The 22,091-nt window shown below is 49.1% G+C and overlaps 1 protein-coding gene across 1 annotated transcript; it reads left to right on the top strand.

Moving 5' to 3' along the window:
• Nucleotides 1–1,186: 1,186 nt before the first annotated feature.
• On the top strand, nt 1,187–20,539 carry P2RX4 (purinergic receptor P2X 4). Its single transcript, XM_047761031.1, has 12 exons — nt 1,187–1,406; nt 6,839–6,986; nt 10,373–10,444; nt 10,554–10,626; nt 11,067–11,163; nt 14,969–15,049; nt 15,154–15,295; nt 15,396–15,532; nt 18,753–18,846; nt 18,980–19,045; nt 19,364–19,459; nt 19,956–20,539. The coding sequence occupies exons 1-12, from the start codon at nt 1,273–1,275 to the stop codon at nt 19,980–19,982; spliced, it is 1,167 nt and encodes a 388-aa protein (XP_047616987.1). The 5' UTR covers nt 1,187–1,272; the 3' UTR covers nt 19,983–20,539.
• Nucleotides 20,540–22,091: the final 1,552 nt, after the last annotated feature.

Below are 22,091 nucleotides of genomic sequence, written 5' to 3'. Positions count from 1 at the left end.
TGAAAACATACCAGAAGGGGATGAATACATGTGGAAAATTATGTTCAAATAGTGCAACGTGGATATTTCCTCTATTTTTCCTCTATTTCTACTTTCCCTCTATTCTCCAATTCCCCCTAAAGTCGTGGTAAAATTTTCTCAGTTCAAAAGATGGTCACAGAAACCTGTCACCAGCCTCAAGCCGCTTCCTCCCCTGTCCTCCAACTAAGGAGGCATCTGAATTACAGTAGGGATGTGGCCTGACTTCAATTCCAAGACGGGTATTTTACAGCATCCATGGCTCCAAGCCAAGAGCTCCTAGGGTACCAGATACTTAGGCATTCTCTCCAGCAGTTAAGAGGGCAGCAGGGGGAGTTCCCATCCTGGCTCAGTAGTAAAGAACCCGACTACTATCTACGAGGATGAAGGCTTGATCCCTGGCCTCACTCAGTGGGTTAAAGATCCGGCGTTGCCGTGAGGTGTGGTGTATGTAGGTCGTTGCTGTGGCTACGGTGGAGGCTGCCAGGTGCAACTCCCATTCGCCCCCTGGACTGAGAACTTCCACATGCTGCGGGTGTGGGCCTAAAAGTCCAAAAAAAAAAAAAAAAAGCAGCATGCTCCTCCTGCGTGAGTTCAGACTTCCACAGGGGCTGCTCTTTCTACTAAACCGCCCTGCGCCTCCGCGCCCCCTTCCCGGGTCTCCTCTAGACACCCCAAGGGGATTGCTCATTATCCCTCCCATCCCTCTGAAGGTGGGGCGTATCTCACTCTTAAAGGGGAGGACCCTCTTTTCTTGAGGGCTCTATCTCTCTTCTGCGTCACTGGTTCCCCCTGGTTTTCCTGATAGGGTCCTTCATTCCCGAAGGAGAGGTCACCTCTTCCTGTACTGCCCATTCCCCGTACAGCCCACTCCCCCTTGAGGGAGTCGCTCATTCCACGTCGCCCTCTCCAAGTGGGGGGGAGGGGGATCACTATTCCCTTGCCCCTCTCCTGAGGGGACCATTCGTTCCCAAGGAAGCGGTCCCCAGCCCCATTTCCCCTGAGTGCGTTGCCTACCACCTGGCCCTCCCGAGGCTGTACTCGTACCCAAGGCACAAGTCACGCCTTGCGCGATCCCGACCCCTGAGGGCCAGCACCTTCTCCTTCCGGGCCTTCCTTCCGGGCCCTCCCCCGCGATCCACGCGCAGCCGGCCAGCCGGAACTTCTGGGCGGGGCTCCCGGGAGGGACGCCGCGGCGGGTCTGGCAACCGGGCCCAGTGCGCGGAGCCGGCTGGCGGCGGAGGGAGTGGGGCCATGGCGGGCTGCTGCGCGGTGCTGTATGCCTTCCTGTTCGAGTATGACACGCCCCGAATCGTGCTCATCCGCAGCCGTAAAGTGGGGCTCATGAACCGCATGGTGCAGCTGCTCATCCTAGCCTATGTCATCGGGTGAGCGAGGCAGGGGAGCGGAGGGAAGGGGGTGGCCCGGTGGCCGGGAACTCCCCCATCTGGGTCCCAGCTCTGCACCTGTTCATTCTGGCCTAGGTCCTCGGGCGAACCTCACGAGCGCCCTCCAGGTGGGGCCCAGGGGACTGCAACCCGAGGCCAGTGACGTAATCCCTCTCCCAGACCCTGGCCTCGGGGGAGAAGGGGAGAAGGCTCTGTGAGGCGGGGCGCTCTGGGTCTGAGACTGCTTTGTTGCTGTGTCTTAAAGGCAAAGCCCGGTTACACCTTCATCCTCGCCATTCAGGCTTCTCGTCCTTCTGACTTGCTCCATGGTGTCATTTGGCCGGGGGTGGAAGGGCTTTGCCTTAAACGTCTCACTCTTTGCTCTTCACTTCGCAATCTGATGGTCAGCTGACAGAAACCAAGGTTTGGGATTGGAACTTGGTTCCTTTTGGGTCCGTGACGTCCTCTCTTTTCCTTTGAGCACCATATGGTAACCCAAGATAATAGAGAGGTCATACATTCAAAAATCACTTAAAATTCACTTCCTTTGTTTTGTGGGGGTTGCTAGGGGGCTTAGTGTAGGTACCTGCCTTAGTCTCATCATTCCCCCCATGCTGCTGTCTTTGTTTATATGTCCTGTCTTTATCAGTCCTCATCAAGTGCTTAACTTTAACTGATGCATCAGTTACAATGTAACTGGAGAAAGGAGGTGGAAATTAATTTACCAACTGGTCCTGCTCTCAAGGTCTGCCTGGGATGTTATGGTGTCTACAGCTGCTGAGTTGACAGATGCCATCTGCTCCATCCTTCCTTTTCGTAAAAGGCCTAATGCACTGGTCCCCAGACTGCACATAGAGCCATTTGGGAGTCTGTAAAAAAATATTGATTGCTAGCTCTCAGACCCAGACCTTCTGATTCAACTGCTATAGAGTATGACCAACTCCCCAGGTGACTCTGATAGGCAGCAAGGTTTGGGAACCTTGTGTCCTAGTGTTTCCCAAGCATGCCTGAACAACTGGCCTAAGGAATTGATTAAAGCTAACAGCCCCTACCCCCTCCCCAGGGTGGGGCTTGGAATCTGTTAACACTGCCCAAGGGAATTCACATGATCTGGCAGGTTTGGCTTCTACCTTCTATCAGTGCAACAGCAGTAGGTACTGACAGTATTCAATAAAATCCCATCCACGTATGGACTCCACCTCAGAACCACCTGGCCTGTCTCCAGGTTTGCAATCATTGTCACATTAAGTACCATCACCACCAATTCCTTGCCCCTCAGTGATTGTGATGCACCCTTAAATTTTGAGATACACTACTAGCTGGTTAAACTCATATTGCTGGGTTGGACCTGGAAGTATTTGGAATCAGGAGCTGTCATGCAGCTCTTTCCTTCTGGCTTTTGCTGCTCAGGGGAGGATCAGTTTACATCTACTTTAAGGTATCTGTAAAGTTCTGGACTTCACAGAAAGTATAATCCTCACTTGTAATATATGGGAGCCAGGAATCACATGAGGTTGTTGAACATTTGAAATATTCCTACTTCAAATGGAGATGTGCTATGACTATAAAATGCATGCCAGATTTTGAGGACATAGTGCAAAAAGTTAAATGTCACGTTAATACATTTTATATTGGTAACATTAAAATGTATTAGCTGTGTTAACTTACATTAAATATATCATTAAGGAGTTCCCATTGTAGCTCAGTGGTTAACGAATCCGACTAGGAACCACGAGGTTGAGGGTTTGATCCCTGGCCTTGCTCAGTGGGTTAAGTATCCGGCGTTGCCATGAGCTGTGGTGTAGGTTGCAGACGCGGCTCGGATCCCGCGTTGCTGTGGCTCTGGCGTAGGCCGGTGGCTGCAGCTCCGATTTGACCCCTGGCCTGGGAACCTCCGTATGCCGCGGGAACGGCCCTAGAAAAAGGCAAAAAGACAAAAAAAAAAATATATATATATATCATTAAAATTACTTTTACCTGTTTCCTTTGACTTTTTTTTAAAATGAGAGTTGCAGCATTTATTTCAGTTTCTCTTTTCTTTTTTTGCCACACCTGAAGCATCTGGAAGTTCCTGGGCCAGGGACTGAACCTGTGCCACAGTAGTGACCTGAGCCACAGGTGGGAAAACACAGGTGCCTCAACCTGCTAGGCCATCAGAGAACTCTTCTTTTTACCTGTTTTTTTGTTTGTTTGTTTTTTGTTTTTGTTTTTTTGGTCTTTTTAGGGCCACCTCCATGGCATATGGAAGTTCCCAGGCTAGTGTCGAATCAGAGCTACAGCTGCTGGCCTACACCACAGCCACAGCAACGCAGGATCTGAACTGTATCTGCGACCCACACCACAGCTCACGGCAATACCAGATCCTTAACCCACTGAGTGAGGCCAGGGATCAAACCCTCATCCTCATGGATACTAGTCAGGCTGGTTACTGCTGAGCCATAATGGGAACTCCTCCTCTTTTTACCTTTTAATATGGCTATTAAATTACATATGTGACTCGTGTTATATTTCTACTGAGAAGTGCAGCTCTATATGGTTCCTATGGAGTATCATCCACTTTGATCCTGAGGATTTTTTAAGCAATAAAAATACTTGGCTTTTATGTTTTTTTTTCATTTTTTTTCTTTCTAGGGCTGCACCTGCCCTATGCCACAGCCACAGCAATGCCAGATCTGAGCTGCATCTGGGACCTACACCATAGCTCACAGCAATGCCAGATCCTTAACCCATTGAGTGAGGCCAGGGAACAAAACCTGCATCCTCATAGATACTAGTCAGTTTATGACCTGCTGAGCTACAATGGGAACTCCTGTTTTTATAACTCTTGTTGAACAAATCTGACTCAGGATCTGAATTAAGAGCTTTAAAACAAAACAAAACTTGTGTCTTGACTTCCTGATTCAGTTCATCTTGATGAAATTGTGGTCTCTTTTCCAGTACTGACCAAAAAGAGTCTGAACATTTCTCAGTTATCTAATTGTGTTACCAGTGACAGGATGAGGTAATAGTTATTCATGTAATGATTGGTGTGAAACCATGTATCTCTGACTTAGCAACTCACTGTCCAGTTGGCCCTCCGTATCCTCAGGTTCTGCAGCCAGAGAGTCAACCAAACACAGATCAAAAAATATTTTTAAAATCACAAAAATCCATCAGAGTTCCTGCAATGATGCAGCAGGTTAAGGATCTGTCATTGTTTTGGCAGCAGTGCAGGTTCAATCACTGCCCTGGTGCAGTGGGTTAAGGATCAAGTGTTGCCACAGTTGTGGCTTAGGTCACAGCTCCAGCTCAGATTCAGTCCCTGGCCCAGGAACTTCTATATGCCACAAGTGCAGCCAAAAAAAGAGAAAATTCAGAAAGTTCCAAAAAACAAAACTTAAATTTGCCACTTACCAGCTACTTACATAGCATTTACATTGTATTTACAACTATTTACATGGCACAAACATTTTATTAGGTATTATAGGTAACCCAGAGATGATTTGAAGTATACAAGAGGATGTGCATAGGTTATATGCAAATACTACGCCACTTTATTTTATTTTTAAAATTTTTATACCTGCACCTGTGGCATATGGAAGTTCCTGGGCTGGGGGTCAAATAAGATCAGAACTGTAGCTTCCGGCCTTAACCCACTGAGTGAGGCCAAGGATCGAACCAGCGTCCTCATGGACACCATGTCAGGTTCTTAACCCACTGAGCCGCAATGGGGACTCCACTTGATACCGCAGATTTTGGTATCTTCCGGGGTCCTGAAATCAACTCCCTTTGGATATCAAGGGCTGAGTGTACTTAGTGGTAAAATAATAGTGATCCTGCCCTAAGCTTCTCTGTGTCTGACTAGAATTAAATGGAAATTTATATTGCATCTGAATTCCTAGAAACCCCAAAGAAGAGGACTTAAAAGGGAAAAGCAGACAGTGAACTTGGAAATTGCTCAGAACAGAAAAACTCAGCAACCAAAAGCAGCAAATTTCTGAAATCTCAGCACCTTGAGCTTTGTAAGGAGAGGAGAAGGATGCTAGCATTTCTTGATTATAGAAATAATAACAACAGTAGCAGTCGCTGGTTGATGTTTAACAACAGCTCTGAAGAAGAGAAGCTCTGATTTGTAGTATTGACCAATTTCCATGGTGCAAATACTCCCACCAGCTGTATGGCGCAGGGACATGTATCTAGTCACTTGTGATGGAACATGATGGAGAATAATATGAGAAAAAGTGTATATGTATGTGTATGTATGTGTGTGTGTGTGTACATACACACACACACACACACATATATATATAATGCATGCCTGGGTCACTTTGCTGTACAGCAGAAATTGACAGAACATTGTAAATCAACTATAATAAAAAATAAATTTAAAAAAATACTCCCATCATGGCCAATTTCAGCCTCCCGATGCTGGATTACAAACATTGTTCCAAGCAGTTGACATACATTAACTCATTTAACCTCACGACAATTCTGTGAAGTCCTGTTACCATTCCCAGCTTATAGATGGGAGAACCTGCGGCAAGGAGAGTTAAGCTAAGCAGCTTGGCCAAAGTTATGCCTAGTGAGTGATGGAGCTGAGACATGAACTGGGATTGGCTAGCTTCAGTCTGGGTTCCAGTGTCCTAATCATCATGTACCCGTGCCTTCAGATTTTTAACTATTCAGGCTGGTAGTAAAGTCCCTACTTCAGAGGAAAGAAGCATACATATGACCCAAATTCTTAGAGAAAAAAAGCAAGAAACTACTGTAAAGTTACTTAAAAGGTGAGATTCTCCTTTTTAGAAGGAGTATATAGACAGAATAGAGGGCAAGGGAAGAGGCTTCAAAGGCAAAAGACTGGAATTCAAATGTTGACTCTGCCATTCACTGGCTGTGTGACCTTGGCCAAGTGACTTAACTTCTCTGTGTCTCGGTTTCCTCCTATGTAAAGTGGAGAATAATGGTGACAGCTGCCTTATAAATTGCTCAATATTAAATTAGTTAATATACATAAAAAGCTTAGATCAGTGCCTGGTCTAAATATTCAAGTGGTAACTTATTGTAATTTCTATTATGTCTCGGTGATTCTGAAGATGCATTGAAAGTTCTCAAATATCTAATAATAAGACAGCATTTGTTGAGCATTTTCTTTGTGCTAATCCCTGTGCTTGCTAAGTTAAGAAGTTAAGCAGATTTTGCAAAGTCTACACTGTTAGTAAACATTATACTTTCAGCCTCTGACTATCAGAGGCTCCCTGGTCTCAATTCAAATTCATGAATTCCTAGTGGCAATTTAAGAGGCCTGGGTTTTATGCGGGGTTTATTTGGCTGCTCCCAAAGTATACAGAAGTTCCTGGGCCAGGAATCGAACCTAAGCCACAGCAGTGACAATGCCAGATCTTCAACCCACTGTGCTACCAGGGAACTCCTAAGAGGCCTGTTTTATTTTGTAGGTGGGTGTTTGTGTGGGAAAAGGGCTACCAGGAAACAGACTCTGTGGTCAGTTCAGTTACGACCAAAGCCAAGGGTGTAACCATGACCAACACCTCTAAACTTGGATTCCGGATCTGGGATGTGGCCGATTATGTGATTCCAGCTCAGGTAAGCCTCCCACTTGTGAGTCTGTCTAAAGCTCAGTTGGCCACTTTTCCTTTGACTTTGCACGCTTGATTGGCATGCCCCCAGTTCTAACATCACCAGAGCCCAGACTGATTGTTTTAGTCCCAGAAAACAGTGTAGACAAACCTCATTGTGGCTTAGGGTCTGACAGGCAGTATTCAGTCAGCTGTATTTCTTCAGCCCTAACACGTGACCTGCTTAAAAAGAGGAAGCTTTCCTTGTGGACCTTTCTCTCTCTCTCTTAAGCCCTGAAGGGTGAAAAAGCAAATGTTTTAAATCCTGGGGGAAAGTCAGGTAGAAGTATTACCTTTCCATAGTTTGTATTTCCTTTATTGTTTTCAACCCACAAGGTAGATCTTTTCGGTGTTAAAAATTTAACAGCAATTGGAGACCCAAAGCCAAACGAGAAGGGAACAGACATGCTCACACAGGGTTCCATCAGGAGCAAAGGGAAGGGGAGAAATTGTCTGGGGCAGCACTGTGCCCTCCCATCTGCTAAGCTGCAAAGCGCTTAGTTAAATATTGACCTTCTTTAACCATGATAATGGCTGTGATCCACAGCCAAACCCCACGGATCCCTCCAGATGGTCCAGGTGTTGGGTGACTGGGGTGGCCAAATGCAGATAAGCTACCCAGCTCTTGACTCAGAGCAAGGATTTCAGAAACTCTTTCAAGTGCGTTCACTTCCAGCTGCCTTTTCAAGCACAGGGTCTCCTGAGGTGCCCAGAGAGAAGTCAGAGCTAATGAGGCATAAGGGTCAAATGGCACAGGGGATCCGCCACTTGCTGCAGGTAGCCAATCCTGGTGGCATGCACCTGTCTCCACAGAGAGCCCTCTGCTTCCTGTGAAGCCACAGCCTGGTCCTGGCCAGTTCTGGGAACATGACAGTCTGTTTATGCACCCACGGAAGGCCAGGTCCCCCTGCCTCTGCCCCTCAGTGGAAAAGAACATACAGCAAGTCCGATTGGAGCTGGGGGGCTGTGTGAGCTGCACGGGGCTCTCTATGAGCTTTCACATTATCCTTCTGCTCCGCCAAAGATGGAACACAAACATCTCTGCACTGCATCTACTTGGCTCATCTCCAGACTGAATTGTCCAACTTAAAATAGGGAAAAAAGGAAACAGAAAGTAAGCCACTTGGACTTGTTCGGCGCTAAGTCAGGAGAGATGCAGGGGAAGCCTTCAGTAAACATCACGTGAGCCAGGTGTCTATGTGGGGGAGACCTGGGAGCTTGACAGGGGCCAGGAGATGGACCCGGGACTCCTGCTTCAGGCTCACGCCTCCTCATGCAGCGATTTCCTCATCGCCCAACATGCTTTGTTCCAGGCCCTCCTCTGAAAGATGCCAGATATTCCCAGAGCTCCCACCACCTTGTCAGACCTGGGGGGTGCAGATGTCTGCAGACACTGTGGACCCTGAATTTCCCTGATGACTCCCAGCACTGACTCTGCTCTTTACTGAATGAAATGATCAGAACGTTTTGTTTTAGAGCACACAGTGAGGGAGGGTCTGACTAGAACTCGCAGGGGTTTGTCTTTTATTCCTTATATTGGAAGGTCATTATTAGCAATGCTTCAGTCTCATTCCCCAAGCGAATTGCTCTCCAGAAACTTTATAAATTTTTTTTATTTTGGGGCCATCCTGCAGCATATGGAGTTCTTGGGCCAGGGATCAGATCAGAGCTGCAGTTGGGACATAAGCCACAGACACAGCAATGCCAGACCCTTAACCCACTGTGCCCGGCTGGGGATTGAACCCGCATCCCATCCCTCCTAAGATACCACCAATCCCTTGGTACCACAGCAGGAACCCCAACTCTCCGGAAACTAAATCAGCCATTTGGCAACTTCATACTTAGGAGGAGAAAACAGAACCTTCTCAAAGGGAGAAGTGTGTCCATTGCTCACCCTGATTGGGACTTCTCTAGAAGGTTTTATGTATTTATTTTAGTTCCTGTCAGGAAAGAAAACCAGCCACATCTGAGACCTTTGAGGTCTCCTGTTTTTGTACCTCTGAGTAAGCAGGTTGACAGAGATGTTTTGAGCACGTACTGGCTCTTTTCCCTCCACAAGTCAAGCTTTATTAAGAAACATTTCAGGGAGTACCCATCATGGTTCAACGGAAACAAATCTAACTAGTATCCATGAGGACACAGGTTCGATCCCTGGCCTTGGTCAGTGGGTTAAGGATCTGGCATTGCTGTGGCTGTAGGATAGGCCAGTGGCTACAGCTCCAATTTGATGGCTAGTCCGGGAACCTCCATGTACTATAGGTACAGCCCTAAAAAGAAAAAAAAAAAAAAAAAAAAGGAAAAGAAATAAACATTTCAGGGTAGAGACGTGTTTTTTTTTTTTTAACTGAGGTGAAAAAATAAATTAAAAAATTTTTAAAAATTAAAAAAAAAACTGAGGTGAAATTTGTGTACAATATTAACCAGTTCAAAATGAAAAATCCAGTGGCATTTAGTACATTCACGATGCTGTGCAACCATCACCTCAATCTAGTTCCAGAATATTTTTATCAACCTAAAAGGAAATCCACATCATTAAGCAACTGCTTCCTATCCCATCTTCCCTCTCAGGCCCTCACAACCACTCATCTCCTCTCTGTCTCTGGATTTGCCTCTTCTGTATATGACAGATCTGTGGGATCTTATGTTGTATAGTCTTTAGTGTCTGACTTCTTGGACTCAGCATCATGGTTTTTTTGTCTTTCTTTCTTTCTTTTTTGGGGGGGTGGGGCTGGACCTGTGGCATATGGAGGTTCCTAGGCTGGAGATCACATTGGAGCTACGGCTGCCGAGCTGCACCACAACCACAGCAACACAGGATCTGAGCAGCGTCTTCGACCTACACTACAGCTCACAGCAACGCTGGTTTTGTAGCCCACTGAACGAGGCCAGGGATCAAACCTCATGGATACTAGTAGGGTTTGTTACCGCTGAGCCGCAGCAGGAACTCCCAGCATCATGTCTGTGAGGTTCATCCACACCGTCACCTGTGTCAGTGCTTCACCCCGTCTTATGACTGAGTCACAGTCCATTACAAGGGTGTCTTACAGACCACAATTGGCTTATCCATTCATCCGTGGAAGCCCACCCGGTTGTTTCCACCTTCAGGCGATCATGAAGGATGCTGCTGTGAACACATATATGCAGGTGTTTGTTGGAGTCTCTGCTTTCAGTCAGGTTGTAAACTCACAAGTGGAAGGGGAAACCCCAAGGTCAGTGTTGACCTTCGCTCTCTGTGCGACCTGTGGAAGAAGTGAAAGGTACCACCCTAATAAAGGAACATCCAGCTTGGAGTGGGTTCTGCCTGGCTCCTCGGAAGGTGACACGCAGTGCTCTCTCCCCTCCCCGCCTCTGCAGGAGGAAAGCTCCCTCTTCATCATGACCAACTTGATCATCACCATGAACCAGACCCAGGGCCTCTGTCCTGAGGTAGGCAGCTGCTCAGGAAGAGCTCCAGGCTGCATACCCTCCTTCTTGTCCTGCTGTGGGTGGGGCTGGGCCCTGTGAAACCTGTTTTCACTGGTTCTTCTTTGTCCAGATTCCAGATAAGACCACCACCTGTGAATCAGATGCCAACTGTACTGCTGGCTCTTCAGGCACCCACAGCAACGGTAGGAACCTGTGGTGGGGACCCTACGGTAGACGCCTAGCCTGGGGAGACACCTCCCCTGTGGTCCCCTCTCAGAGCAAAAGCTCCGGGTGGAGAAAGCCCTCTCATCCCCCAGGGCCTTCACACCAGCCTGGGTGAGCCTGGGGTCCAGGCTGGGGTCTTGGGACCCTTTCCACCTTCATCTCTGCCATCTGCACCCCAAAATCCATCCCAGACCAGCAGCTCGGCATCACACCACCCCTTCCACTGTCAAAGCCAAGGAGAGGCTGGGACTCGGGTCATTCTTTTCCACCAATTCGAATTTCTGGACACTGTCTAGAACCCAGAATTGGGATAGCTCAAGACTGATTGTACAGGATACGTGGTGTTGCTTCCACTCTGACTCGCAAAGCAGAAAGTAGGAGACCCCCCTGTAGACCTGGGCCCCCCTCGCCCCTGTAGGCGTCGCCACAGGAAGATGTGTGCCCTTCAATAAGACTCTGAAGACGTGCGAGGTGGCAGCCTGGTGCCCGGTGGAGGATGATGCACAAGTGCCAAAGTGAGTCCCACACAAGGGACGGAAGTGTCCTAGACCCTGGGTCTCGGTACTGAGGGAGGGGGCAGGGGAGTTAAGCCCATGCGCTCTGGCTTCGTGCCCTTGGTGTCTATGTGGAGTCAGGTTTTCCTGGGCTGGCAGCTCTCAACCACAAGGCAGCAACCATCAGTGGTGAGTAGGCTTTGGTGTTTGTCACTCATGATAGGAGGGCAAATGATTGACTTCTACGTACATTAGGGCTCTGACAGTTGCAAGTAAGTGACAGGAAACAGTGCTCAAGGCATTAAGCAGGTATGTGTGCGCACACACACACACACGGTGGGGACAGTTTATTGTTCAGCTGACCACAGATATCCCAGCATGGCTAGATCCAAGGCTTAAAGGACAGCATCTGAGTGGTTCCCACTGTGGCATAGTGGGTTAAGAATCTGACTGCAGTGGCTCAGGTCACTGAGGAAGTGCGTGTTCATTCTCCAGCCTGGTGCAGTGGGTTGAAGGATCCAGCATTGCTGCAGGTGCAGCATAGTTCACAGCTGTGGTTCAGATTCAGTCCCTGGCCTGGGAACTTCCATATGCCATGGGTGCAACCATTGGGAGCGGGGGGGGAAGCCTCTTGGTTCTGCTTCTGTCCCCATGTTGACTTCATTTGCAGGACCCATGGCATAGTCCCAGTTCTCCCCACCCAGCAGTCCGTAGAGATTCTGGACCCATCCATCTGCACATCTTCAGCCACATCTGTCAGCCCATCCAGAGCATCACTGTGGCTGGGGGGTGGATTCTGCTTAGTGGCTAGGGCCTGGGTCACATGCCTTCCTAGCTAGGGTTGGAGTCCAATGCCAAACCCAAATAACACAGGCCGAGAGCGGGGATGGTGTGGCTTCTAAAGGAGGAGTGGGGTTCTGTTATTGGAAAAAAGGGGAACAGATGCTGGGCAGGAAAATTATTAATGCCCATTAAAGTGTGTTTTATAAACTAGAGCAGGTTCAAGGTTGCCTAGAATGACTTTCTTCCCAATTGTGATCAGCTGTGCTATGAGTGGGTGGAGTTAAAGGAATGGCTTGCAACCCCAGGCCTTTCTTACTCACAGTCAGACTGAGACCTCCATAAGCCCAGGGAGCGGGTAATCACATGGGTGTGTTGCAACACAAGAAAATGTAGAGAACTGCAGACTGCTGAAGGCAGCAGCTCAGACAAGGGAAGGAGCTGCTTGAAGACAAGGAATCCTAGTATTCTGGAGCTGGAAAGGATCTTATGGAGGGATGTTCACCAATATAGGAGCCCGTGTATGGCTTCTGAGCACTTGAAATGCAGCCTGGTCCAAAATAAGCTCTCAGGGTAAAATACACTCCAGATTCAAAGACTTATTATTTAAAGGAGAATATGTACTATCTCATTAATAACATTCTGTATTGTTCACATGTTGGAGTAATATTTTATTTTATTTGCTTTTTAGGACCACACCAGCAGCATATGGAAGTTCCCAGGCTAGGAGTCAAACCAGATCTACAGCTGCCAGCCTACACCACGACTACAGCAATGCTGGATCCAAGCCACATGTGCAACCTACACCACAGCTCACAACAATGCCAGACCCACTGATGGAGGCCAGGGATTGAACCTGCATCCTCATGGATACTAGTCAGATTCGTTCCCACTGCACCACAACAGGAACTCCCTGGAGATTATTATTTTAGATATATTGAGTTTTTTCTCAAAAAGTTAATTTCACTTGTTTCTTTTTACTTTTTAACATATCTACTAGGAAACTTTTTTTAAAAATCTTTATTTTTGGCTGCCCCTCAGCATGTGGAAGTTCCCAGGTCAGGGATCGAACCCGAGCCACAGCAGTGACAGACAATGGTGGATCTTTAACCCACTGTGCTGCAAGGGAACTCCTAGGAAACTTTTTTTTTTTTTTTTTTTTGTCTTTTTAAGACCGCACCTATGGCATATCAAAGTCCCCAGGCTAGGGGTCGAATTGGAGCTACAGCCACCAGCCTACGCCACAGCCACAGCCACGCCAGATCCGAGCCACATCTGCAACCTACACCACAGCTCACGGCAACGCCAGATCCTTAATCCACTGAGCGAGGCCAGGGATCAAACCCACATCTCATGGATATGAGTTGGGTTCTTGACCCACTGAGCCACAATGGGAACTCCCAGAAACTTTTATAATATGGTTTGTGTCTCAGTATATTTTCACCAGTTTTATTATAGTGTAGGGTGATTTTTAAGTGTACACTGTTACACCAAATGACTCTGAGTCACACAGAGAGAAGGATCTTCCACCCTTATTCAGCCCCTTGCTGATATCAAAGAGGAGGTCCTGGTTTGGAGTGTCCTCAGTCCCTGTCTATCCATTTGTCACCAAGAACAAGCCCCAGGCCCAGCAGACAAAAACATGAACCACCTCTTGTAGTCACGTCATTCTGGTGTTGTTGTATTTATTTGAACGATGACCTCTGACTTGCGGCAAACAATACTTTTTTATGGTCATGATGGAAAGTTTTATTTCAAAATGAATGTCCATAAAAGAGTTGATCCTAAAGGTGGAAAGAGCCCAAGTGTCCATCTACAGATGGTGGTAAACACGTACAATGGAATGTTTTTCAGCCAGAAAAAGGGGTGAATAAAAAGCTCTGACACGTGCTGCCACATGGGTGACTCTCCAAAATATGCTACATGAAAGAAGCCAGACAAAAAGGTCACGTACTGATTCATTTGGATGAATCATGCAGAATCGACAAATCCATAGAGAAAGAAAGTAGATCAGTGGTCCCCAAGGCTGGAGGGGAGGGGAGAATGGACAGTAACAGCCGGAGGGGCAAGCAGTTTGCTCTGGAGTTGAGGAAGATGTTCCAGAAGCAGACAGAGGTGGTGGTTGTACAACACTGTGCACTCTAAGATGGTTAATTTTGTGTTCTGTGAATTTCTCCTCAATTTTTTTAAAAGATGGGTTGGTCTTAAAGACAAGTATTTGCACGTGAGGCACACAGATGTAGGAGAAAGGTTACAGAATAGGGAACAATGAAAAGTGTGAGAAACCTTGATATAATCCATCCCCTTGGGACAGGGCGAGAGTATTCGAAGCCCCAAGACAAGTGCCTTGGTCAAGGCCTTTGTCAGCCATGGCGACAGGCTCAGCTCTCCTCACCATGTGGCCCCAAGCTTGGGAAGTTTACAGCTTCAGCAATTCCTCTTGGGTAGGTGAGGGGATCTCCCCTGCCAAGGGGTCAGCCTCCAGCATCAGATCATCCGGTAGAAACCCCCCCAAAAGAGCAGGGTCCCTCTGGGAACAGAGTCAACTTCTGTCATCAGGAGCTGACACACTTCCGAGGAGAGGCGGTGCAGCAGCAAACATGCACTTTGGGGGGACTTTCGAGGGTTCACCATCTAGCCTGCAGGTGATTTCACCTTCGCTTTCACTTATAAAACCAGATTGGTTGAACATTCCCGAGAACACCTGAGGGAGGTTAAGCCTGAAACCCAGCCACAATGGTTTCCAGGGAGGCCACGGGGCACCAGCTCTCCTTAGCTATTCCTCAGGCTCCTAAAATCCCTGCCACCTTGGGGAAGAGGCCCTGCCCTTCCCCGCTGGAAGGAACGAGAAGCCTTGCTTTACAACCTCCTCTCTGACCTAGGGTTGATCAGAGGAGAGTAGAAGACACTGGAAGTGTTTTACTTTTTTCTTGGCAAAATGATACTGGAATACATACGTGTGTATGCTTTTTAAAAACATCACCTAGGTATATGAGTGTACATGTGTTTGTACTTTTATTAACAGTATGTTGTAATTCTTTTTCAGGCCTGCTTTTTTAAAGGCTGCAGAAAACTTCACTCTTTTGGTTAAGAACAACATTTGGTATCCCAAATTTAATTTCAGCAAGTAAGTGATGGCCAGTTGTGTGCGTTCACCACGGTCTTAGAGAAACTTCTGGCTCTTCTTGGAGGTCTTCCTCGCTCCTATGTTCTGCTTCCTCCTGACTTTAGGAGGAACATCCTTTCCAACATCACCACCGCCTACCTCAAAACATGTACTTACGATGCTAAAACAGATCCCTTCTGCCCCATATTCCGTCTTGGCACAATAGTCGCAAATGCGGGGCACAACTTCCAGGACATGGCCGTCGAGGTAGGGGCAGGTCCTGTCTTTTCTAAGGTGGTCTTTGGCACGTCTCATTCTAGAAGGGGCTCTGGGGAAAGCTTGTTCTGTCTCTGCTCGCAACCCACAGGGAGGCATCATGGGCATCCAGATCAAGTGGGACTGCAACCTGGACAGAGCCGCCTCCCACTGCTTGCCCAGGTACTCCTTCCGCCGCCTGGACACCCGGGACGTGGACCACAACGTGTCCCCAGGCTACAATTTCAGGTGGGTGTGAGCTTGGGGCCCGTGTCTTCTGTGTGTGGGGTGATGGATGGTAGCTGGGTCACCCCCCAGTGGCAGCCTCCACACCCAAAGACCAGCACTCAGGCAGCACCCAAGGGCGGCAAGGGGTTGGGGGGAGGTGGGGGAGGCATGTGCTGGGAGGAGTCTGAGCAGGGCCTTGGCCCCTGGCAGCCTGGCCTATAAGAGCCCTCCTTGCCTAGAAAACACATTGAGGAGTTCCCACTGTAGTTCAGTGAGTTAAGGACCTGACAGTGTCTATGAGGATGCGGGTTCGTTCCCTGGCCTTGCTCAGTAGGTTAAGGATCCATCATTGCTGTGAGCTGCAGCGTAGGTCACAGATGCAGCTCGGATATGGTTGTTGCTGTGGTGTAGGCTGGCAGCCCCAGCTCCAATTCCACCCCTAGCCTGGGAACTTCCATGTGCTGCAGGGGCAGCTGTTAAAAAAAAGAAGAAAGAAACATGTTGACCATTTGCAGAGCACCCAAGAGAGCCTGTCTGCTTTTGCTTTCTGGGGCCAGCCTCAGCCATGATCTCTGCTCACTGATTTCAAGCAGTGGTGGAGCCTGTAGTTCTCCAGCACCAAGGCCTCTGGGGCCTGATCCATGAATTAATAGGTTTCTCAGTTGATCGGCCCTCAGAATCTCAGAGGTGCAGAGAATCAAGTGTCAGCCTCAGGAGAGGCCTTTGCTGGTGTTTCCCTACTGGAAGTGCAATGTATTCGCTTCCTAGGGTGCTGTAAGAAATGACCGTGAACTGGGTGGCTTGAGGCAGCAGAATTTGCTCCCTCACAGTTCTGGAGGCTAGAATCCCCAAATCAATGTGTCGGCAGGCCAAGCTCCTTCCTTCCTCTTCCATCTTCTGGTGGCTGCCCGCAATCTTTGGTGGCCCTTGGCTCACAGATGCTTCACTCCAGCCTGGGCCTCTTCCGCTCTATACCCATCTCTGTGTGTCCTTTCTCTCTTAAGGACACCAGACATATCAGATTTGGAGTCTACCCTAATCCAGTATGATCTCATCTTAATTACATCTGCAAAGACACTATTTCCAAGTAAGGTCACATTCACAGGTTCGGGGTAGACCTGAATTTGGGGGGGACAACATTCAAACCCGTACAGCTGGTAATCTGATGAGAGGGCTGAGGGTCACAGATGCCACTTTCTTGAGGCTGTAACATCGGTAGCCACATACATTTTCACAGGCCCTTTGATGTCTCTTCCACACGTGGCCGCTCTTAAAAACAGGGCCCAGGCGGCAGCACCTGAACATGTCAGTGGTGTCCTTGAGCTGCACTTGTCTCCCTCTAGTGGTGACATGTGGAATCAAATGCACGCAGGATCTGCAGTCCCTTTGAACCATCTGGCTCACTGATGGGAGGGTAGGTGCTTGCATTTTTTCCCAGTTAAGGAGTTAGATTTGCATAGCTCTATCTCTGAGGTTACACGGCTCTTGTAGAGACCACTGCGGAAAACCTCAGGCTTGGGTTGGAACCTCAGAACAGAGAGAGGACAATGGGACACCGCCCCTCCCCACCAGTGTCAGTCCTGGACTGTGGCATGGAAGTTGTGGGCCAGATGGATCTCAGGCCATGAGCTTAGGCTCCTGGTGGATCCCCTGTATGACACGGACAGCAAATGGTGTCCGTCTTAGTGGACCTCCCTCCACTGTTTCCCTTTGTGTTCTTTATTTGGTTAATTCTTTTGGCCACACCTGTGGCGTGAAGCTCCCCAGGCCAGGACCAAACATGCACCACAGCAGTGACCTGAGCCATAGTGGTGACAATTCCAGGTCCTTAACCTGATGAGCCACCAGGGCATTCCCTCATGTTCTTTTTAAAAGGCTCTATTGAGGAGTTCCCATTGTGGCTCAGCGGTAACAAACCTGACTAGTATCCATGAAGACTCAGGTTCGATCCCTGGCCTCAGTGGGTTAAGGATCCAGTGTTGCCATGAGCTGTGGTGTAGGGCACAGACACGGCCCGGATCCGGTATTGCTGTGGCTGTGGTGTAGGCTGGAAGCTACAGTTCCAATTCAGCCCCCAGCCTGGGAACTTCCATATGCTACAGGTGCGGCCCTAAAAAGACAAAAATAAATAAATAAATAAACAAATAAAACTGGCTCTATTGAGATCTAGTTCGCACAGTACACAGTTCACCCATTTAAAGTGTAGAAGTCAGTCGCTTTTAGAATATTCAGAGTTGTGCAGCTATTACCACAGTCAACTTCAGAACATTTTCATCACCTCAGAAGGAAACTCGGGACCCCTAACTCTCACCTTTCAATCCTTCTGTCTACCTCAGCCCCTGACAATCACTAATCCACCTCCTCTCTCCAAGGACTTGCCTTTTCTGGGCTTTGAAATCAAAGGACGCATACCCTATGTGACCTTCTGTCACTGGCTCCCTTCACTCAGCATCATGTTTCCTTCCAGGTTCATTCATGTTTTCGCATTTATCAGTACTTCTCTTTTTATGGCTAAATAATATTCTGTTGTGTGGACACACCACATTTTGTTTATCCACTCATCCAACTGATGGATCAGTGGTTCTTTAATAAAAAAAAAAAGGGCTAGTGCTGACACGCACACTATTATCTATGGAATGGATGGTCAACAGGGACCTGCTTATAGCACAGGGAACTCACTCAGTGTTCTGTGATAACCTATACATGAAAAGAATCTGATAAAGAAGGTGTACATGTACATGTAAGTCAACTATACTTCAGTAAGATTTTTTAAAAATTCAAAACAAAAAACCTCCAGTGCTAATGCTCAGTGGCCCCACCCAAAAAGCGGTCTTGGCAATTGCTGCTGGCCACACTCTGTTAGTGGCCAGGGTTTCCCTGAGAGAGCCGGGGGGCTCGGCTATATCAAGAAGGACCCTTGGAGCCAGAAGTACCAGTTTAAGTTGTCAGGAAGTGAGGGTGATGGCGGGGAGGGGGGGATGCAGAGGTGTCCCTTCTGCCAGCCTTTCAGACCCTCTGCCCTGTGGGCCCCAGCACCCTCCTGCGTGGCTCACATGAGCTGGGAGAGGCCCTGTGGTGCTGAGGCCCTCAGTGTGGTCTGTTCGGAGCCAATCTTTAGCAAACGCCAGCTCCACCAGGGTCTCCAGCATCCGCTCTGACATCCCTTGCCCAGGACCAGCCGTTCAGCCACTGTCACACGCCGCCCCTGCCCTTTCCCTCTCACCCAACCTCCTCTCCCCAGGTTCGCCAAGTACTACAAGGACCAGACGGGGGCTGAGTACCGCACGCTCATCAAAGCCTATGGCATTCGCTTCGACATCATCGTGTTTGGAAAGGTAGCCTGGCCGCCGGCTCCCCTCAGTCAGAGCCCAGCCCTGCTCTTCTGGGCTGGCGGGCCAAGGGGCCCCCTCCCCACCCCATCCCAACCCCCCATCACAACTGCGTTTTCCTTTTCTCCGTCATTTGCAGGCTGGGAAGTTTGACATCATCCCAACCATGATCAACGTGGGCTCCGGCTTGGCGCTCCTAGGGGTGGTGAGTGGCTTTGACCTCCTGGGTCACCCCCACCCCCCTAGGGGGCCAGAGGCTGCCTCAGCAGTGGCTACACAGCACGTTGAGACCCTCCACTGGCGTCCTGGTCCTTTCCCTTGACCCCAGACTTGGTTCCCTTCCCCTACCCGCCTCCACCTTCCCTCTCCCAGACCTCACAGCTGGGGGCCAAGGCTTCTCCTGAGAGACAGAGAAGACTTTCCTGTCCACAGAAGACCCCAGGCTGCGTGGGGAGGGGCACACACAGAACAACAGGGGCCAAAGCACCCTGGCTCATCCTTTCTCCCCCTGTGCTACATTCAGGCGACAGTGCTGTGTGACGTCATTGTCCTCTACTGCATGAAGAAAAGATACTACTATCGGGAGAAGAAATACAAATATGTGGAAGATTACGAGCAGGTAGGCCACCTCCCCAGCTCCCAGCAGGAGGAAGGTCCAAGCCCATGACCTCCTCTGCCTCTTGTACCAGTGGTGAGAACCCCTCACACGCACCGGTGTGTCATCAACCCAGTCACAGCCGCTCTGGTCATCTGCTCCATTCCTAGACCATCTGTACTAGGATTTACTGCATAACTTTCTCAAATGGACTCTAAATTAAAATTTAGCCTCGCTTTACTTAGTGACGCCTCAGGTTAGTCATGATAATGGATATCATGCCAAGATCTGTGTCACACTCTAGAAATCGCCTCGCAGAGCAGGGTGGGTTTGGGGGGGCTGGGTCCCCTGCTCTGAAACCCCTGCACAAGGACATACCTGAGAGGGCCAGCTGTGACAGGCCACAGGAACGTCCTCAGGGACTCTCACCTGCTGCCAGTCCAGGCTTGCCTGCAGGCAGCACACGGCAGGGGCGCGGGTATCCGCCAGCATCTGACGATAAGCACATTGTTCTCTGCAGGGTCTTGGCAGTGAGGTGGACCAGTGAAGCCCATGCCGCACGTGGGCTCCCCAGGGCCCTCATCAAAGCACAACGAGAAGGGAGAAAAAGCTGCCGTGTCACCCCAGAGAGAGTTCCAGATTCTGAGTCAGTCTCCACGAGGACTACGGGGTTGCCCAGCTGCTCCCATGTCTTGTACGCAGTTTGCACAGTAAACACTCTGCACAGCGGGTCACCTTTTGTCCGTGGGCAATCACCTCAGCTGTTCCTTCAGTTTGGGGTCACTGGGACAAGCTCCAGGTCCAAGGCCAGTGACACTGCTGTGGCTACAGGACTTGGCAGGGGTGGGGGGGAACCTTCTCCAGGATCAGCTTTCCTCTGAGGCGCCCACCTCCAGCCCCCTGTGAGGCCTGGCAGCTCAGTTCCCGCACTTTAGAAGGGAAGGTGGCTGCCCGGGCGTGCCCTCCGAACACCTGCCCGCTCTTCCTCTTCCCCCAGCAGCCTCTTCAACCACCTGGTCACGAGGCGGAGGGAGCGTTTCCCCTTTGAGAAGCTTGACATGGTGATGATTGAGGACCAAATATTAAAACAAATCATTTTCTTAACCTCTGTGTGGTTTCACAGCTCAAGCTAGAACTTTCCTTTCTTCTCTTCCACCTTGACCAGTAAATCCGCGTGTTATCCCAGCTCCCTGTGCTCAGAAAAGGTTCCTGAAATATCTGTTGCAGGGGCTTAGGCACTGCCCCACCCCCCACTTTAACCGTCTCTCAAAGGTCTAAGCATTTTGATCTTCATGCGCTTGTGTTCCTCTAGCACATACCAGACTTCTTCTCTGTGGTGACCACTACTTGTCTCTCCTGTGCTCATGTGTTATCTAAAAGTGTGGCTCTGCACTGCAGGGAACCCAGTTTTAGGTGACGTGAAGGTGGTTTATCCTCCCTCCCATTTGCTTTCCAGAAGCCTCCAACCAAAAGCAGAATGTTAATGAAGCTATTTCCAGCTCTGACTTCACACCTGCTTCATTCTGCATCAGGTGTTCAGAATCTCCCTAAAGAAAGCAGCTCGCCACCATCCCCCTACCCCCGACATGAATTCATTTCCCTCTACTGAAGGGAAGATTATTTTTTTGCTTTTTTTTTTTTTTTTTTTTTTTCCATAGCGGCATATGGAAGTTCCCAGGCTAGGGGTTGAATCGGAACTACGGCTGCCGGCCTACGCCACAGCCACACCAGATCTGAGCTGTATCTGCAACCTACACCACAGCTCAAGGCAAGGCTGGATCCTTAACCCACTGAGGGAGGCCAGGGATCAAACCCACGTCCTCATGGATCCTAGTCAGGTTCGTTAACAGCTGAGCCACCACGGGAACTCCAGAAGGTTATTTTTAAATCTGCTCTGCTTCTAGGGGGATACATGACCAACCTGGGCTTTTCTTGCTTTGGAGGGGAAGAAAAGGTTTACCAAACCCCTCTAAAAAAAGTTCAGGTTCAAGACTCCCTTTTTGAAAAATGCCTGCTTGAATACACAGGTCAGGTGGAGCTGGAATTCTTAGGGAGGGCTTCTCTTGCAGGCTAAGAAGTGCCAATTACTGGAGTACGGGAGACTTTCTGGTTCCCCTTTTTCTTAGACGAAATGCCACGGCCAGATGGGGTGAGGCAGGGGGTGGAGGTGGCCTTACTATTTAACTCACCAGCGTCATCTTGTGTTTCATCGCACCCCCACGTGTTGGCACTCTTTGGCGCTGCCTTTTAAGCAGGGTTCCTTCAGCTTTGCATCTGTGGATGACCTTCCAAGAGACTCTGAAACCCCTAAAACCCTGCAATGGGATGCACCTGTGTGCCTCTCCTGGCTTTCATCAGTCTCAGTGGGGTCTTTGACTGGGAACACCTGCTCCCAGCCCTGGAGGGCCAGTATTTCAATGTTGTGTTCCTGCAGTTGTGGAAAAGGAATCTTTCAAACTTCATCTACTGTCCCTTGATAACAAAGAATGGAAGTTCAAAGCCAGTACAGCAGTGCCATGGATGGAGTCGCACCTGGGAATGCAGGGAACCCTTAGCCTGCAGTCTGGAAAAAGCGGTTCTAGAACATCTCTCCAAACGCCATGACAACCGGCAGCTGTCAAGGCTCTGCAAAGCACTGAACCTGCTGACCAATTCA

Source organism: Phacochoerus africanus, chromosome 15, assembly GCF_016906955.1.
Source record: "Phacochoerus africanus isolate WHEZ1 chromosome 15, ROS_Pafr_v1, whole genome shotgun sequence".
Taxonomy (NCBI): domain Eukaryota; kingdom Metazoa; phylum Chordata; class Mammalia; order Artiodactyla; family Suidae; genus Phacochoerus; species Phacochoerus africanus.
This window is presented reverse-complemented; position numbering and strand designations above follow the sequence as displayed.

Excerpts from the sequence above, each read along its gene's own strand:
- P2RX4 (XM_047761031.1), top strand. The coding sequence starts at position 1,273 with ATGGCGGGCTGCTGCGCGGTGCTGTATGCCTTCCTGTTCGAGTATGAC. Across the intron at positions 10,627-11,066 it reads TTCAGGCACCCACAGCAACG|GCGTCGCCACAGGAAGATGT; the intron begins GTAGGAACCTGT and ends TCGCCCCTGTAG. Across the intron at positions 19,046-19,363 it reads GCTTGGCGCTCCTAGGGGTG|GCGACAGTGCTGTGTGACGT; the intron begins GTGAGTGGCTTT and ends TGCTACATTCAG.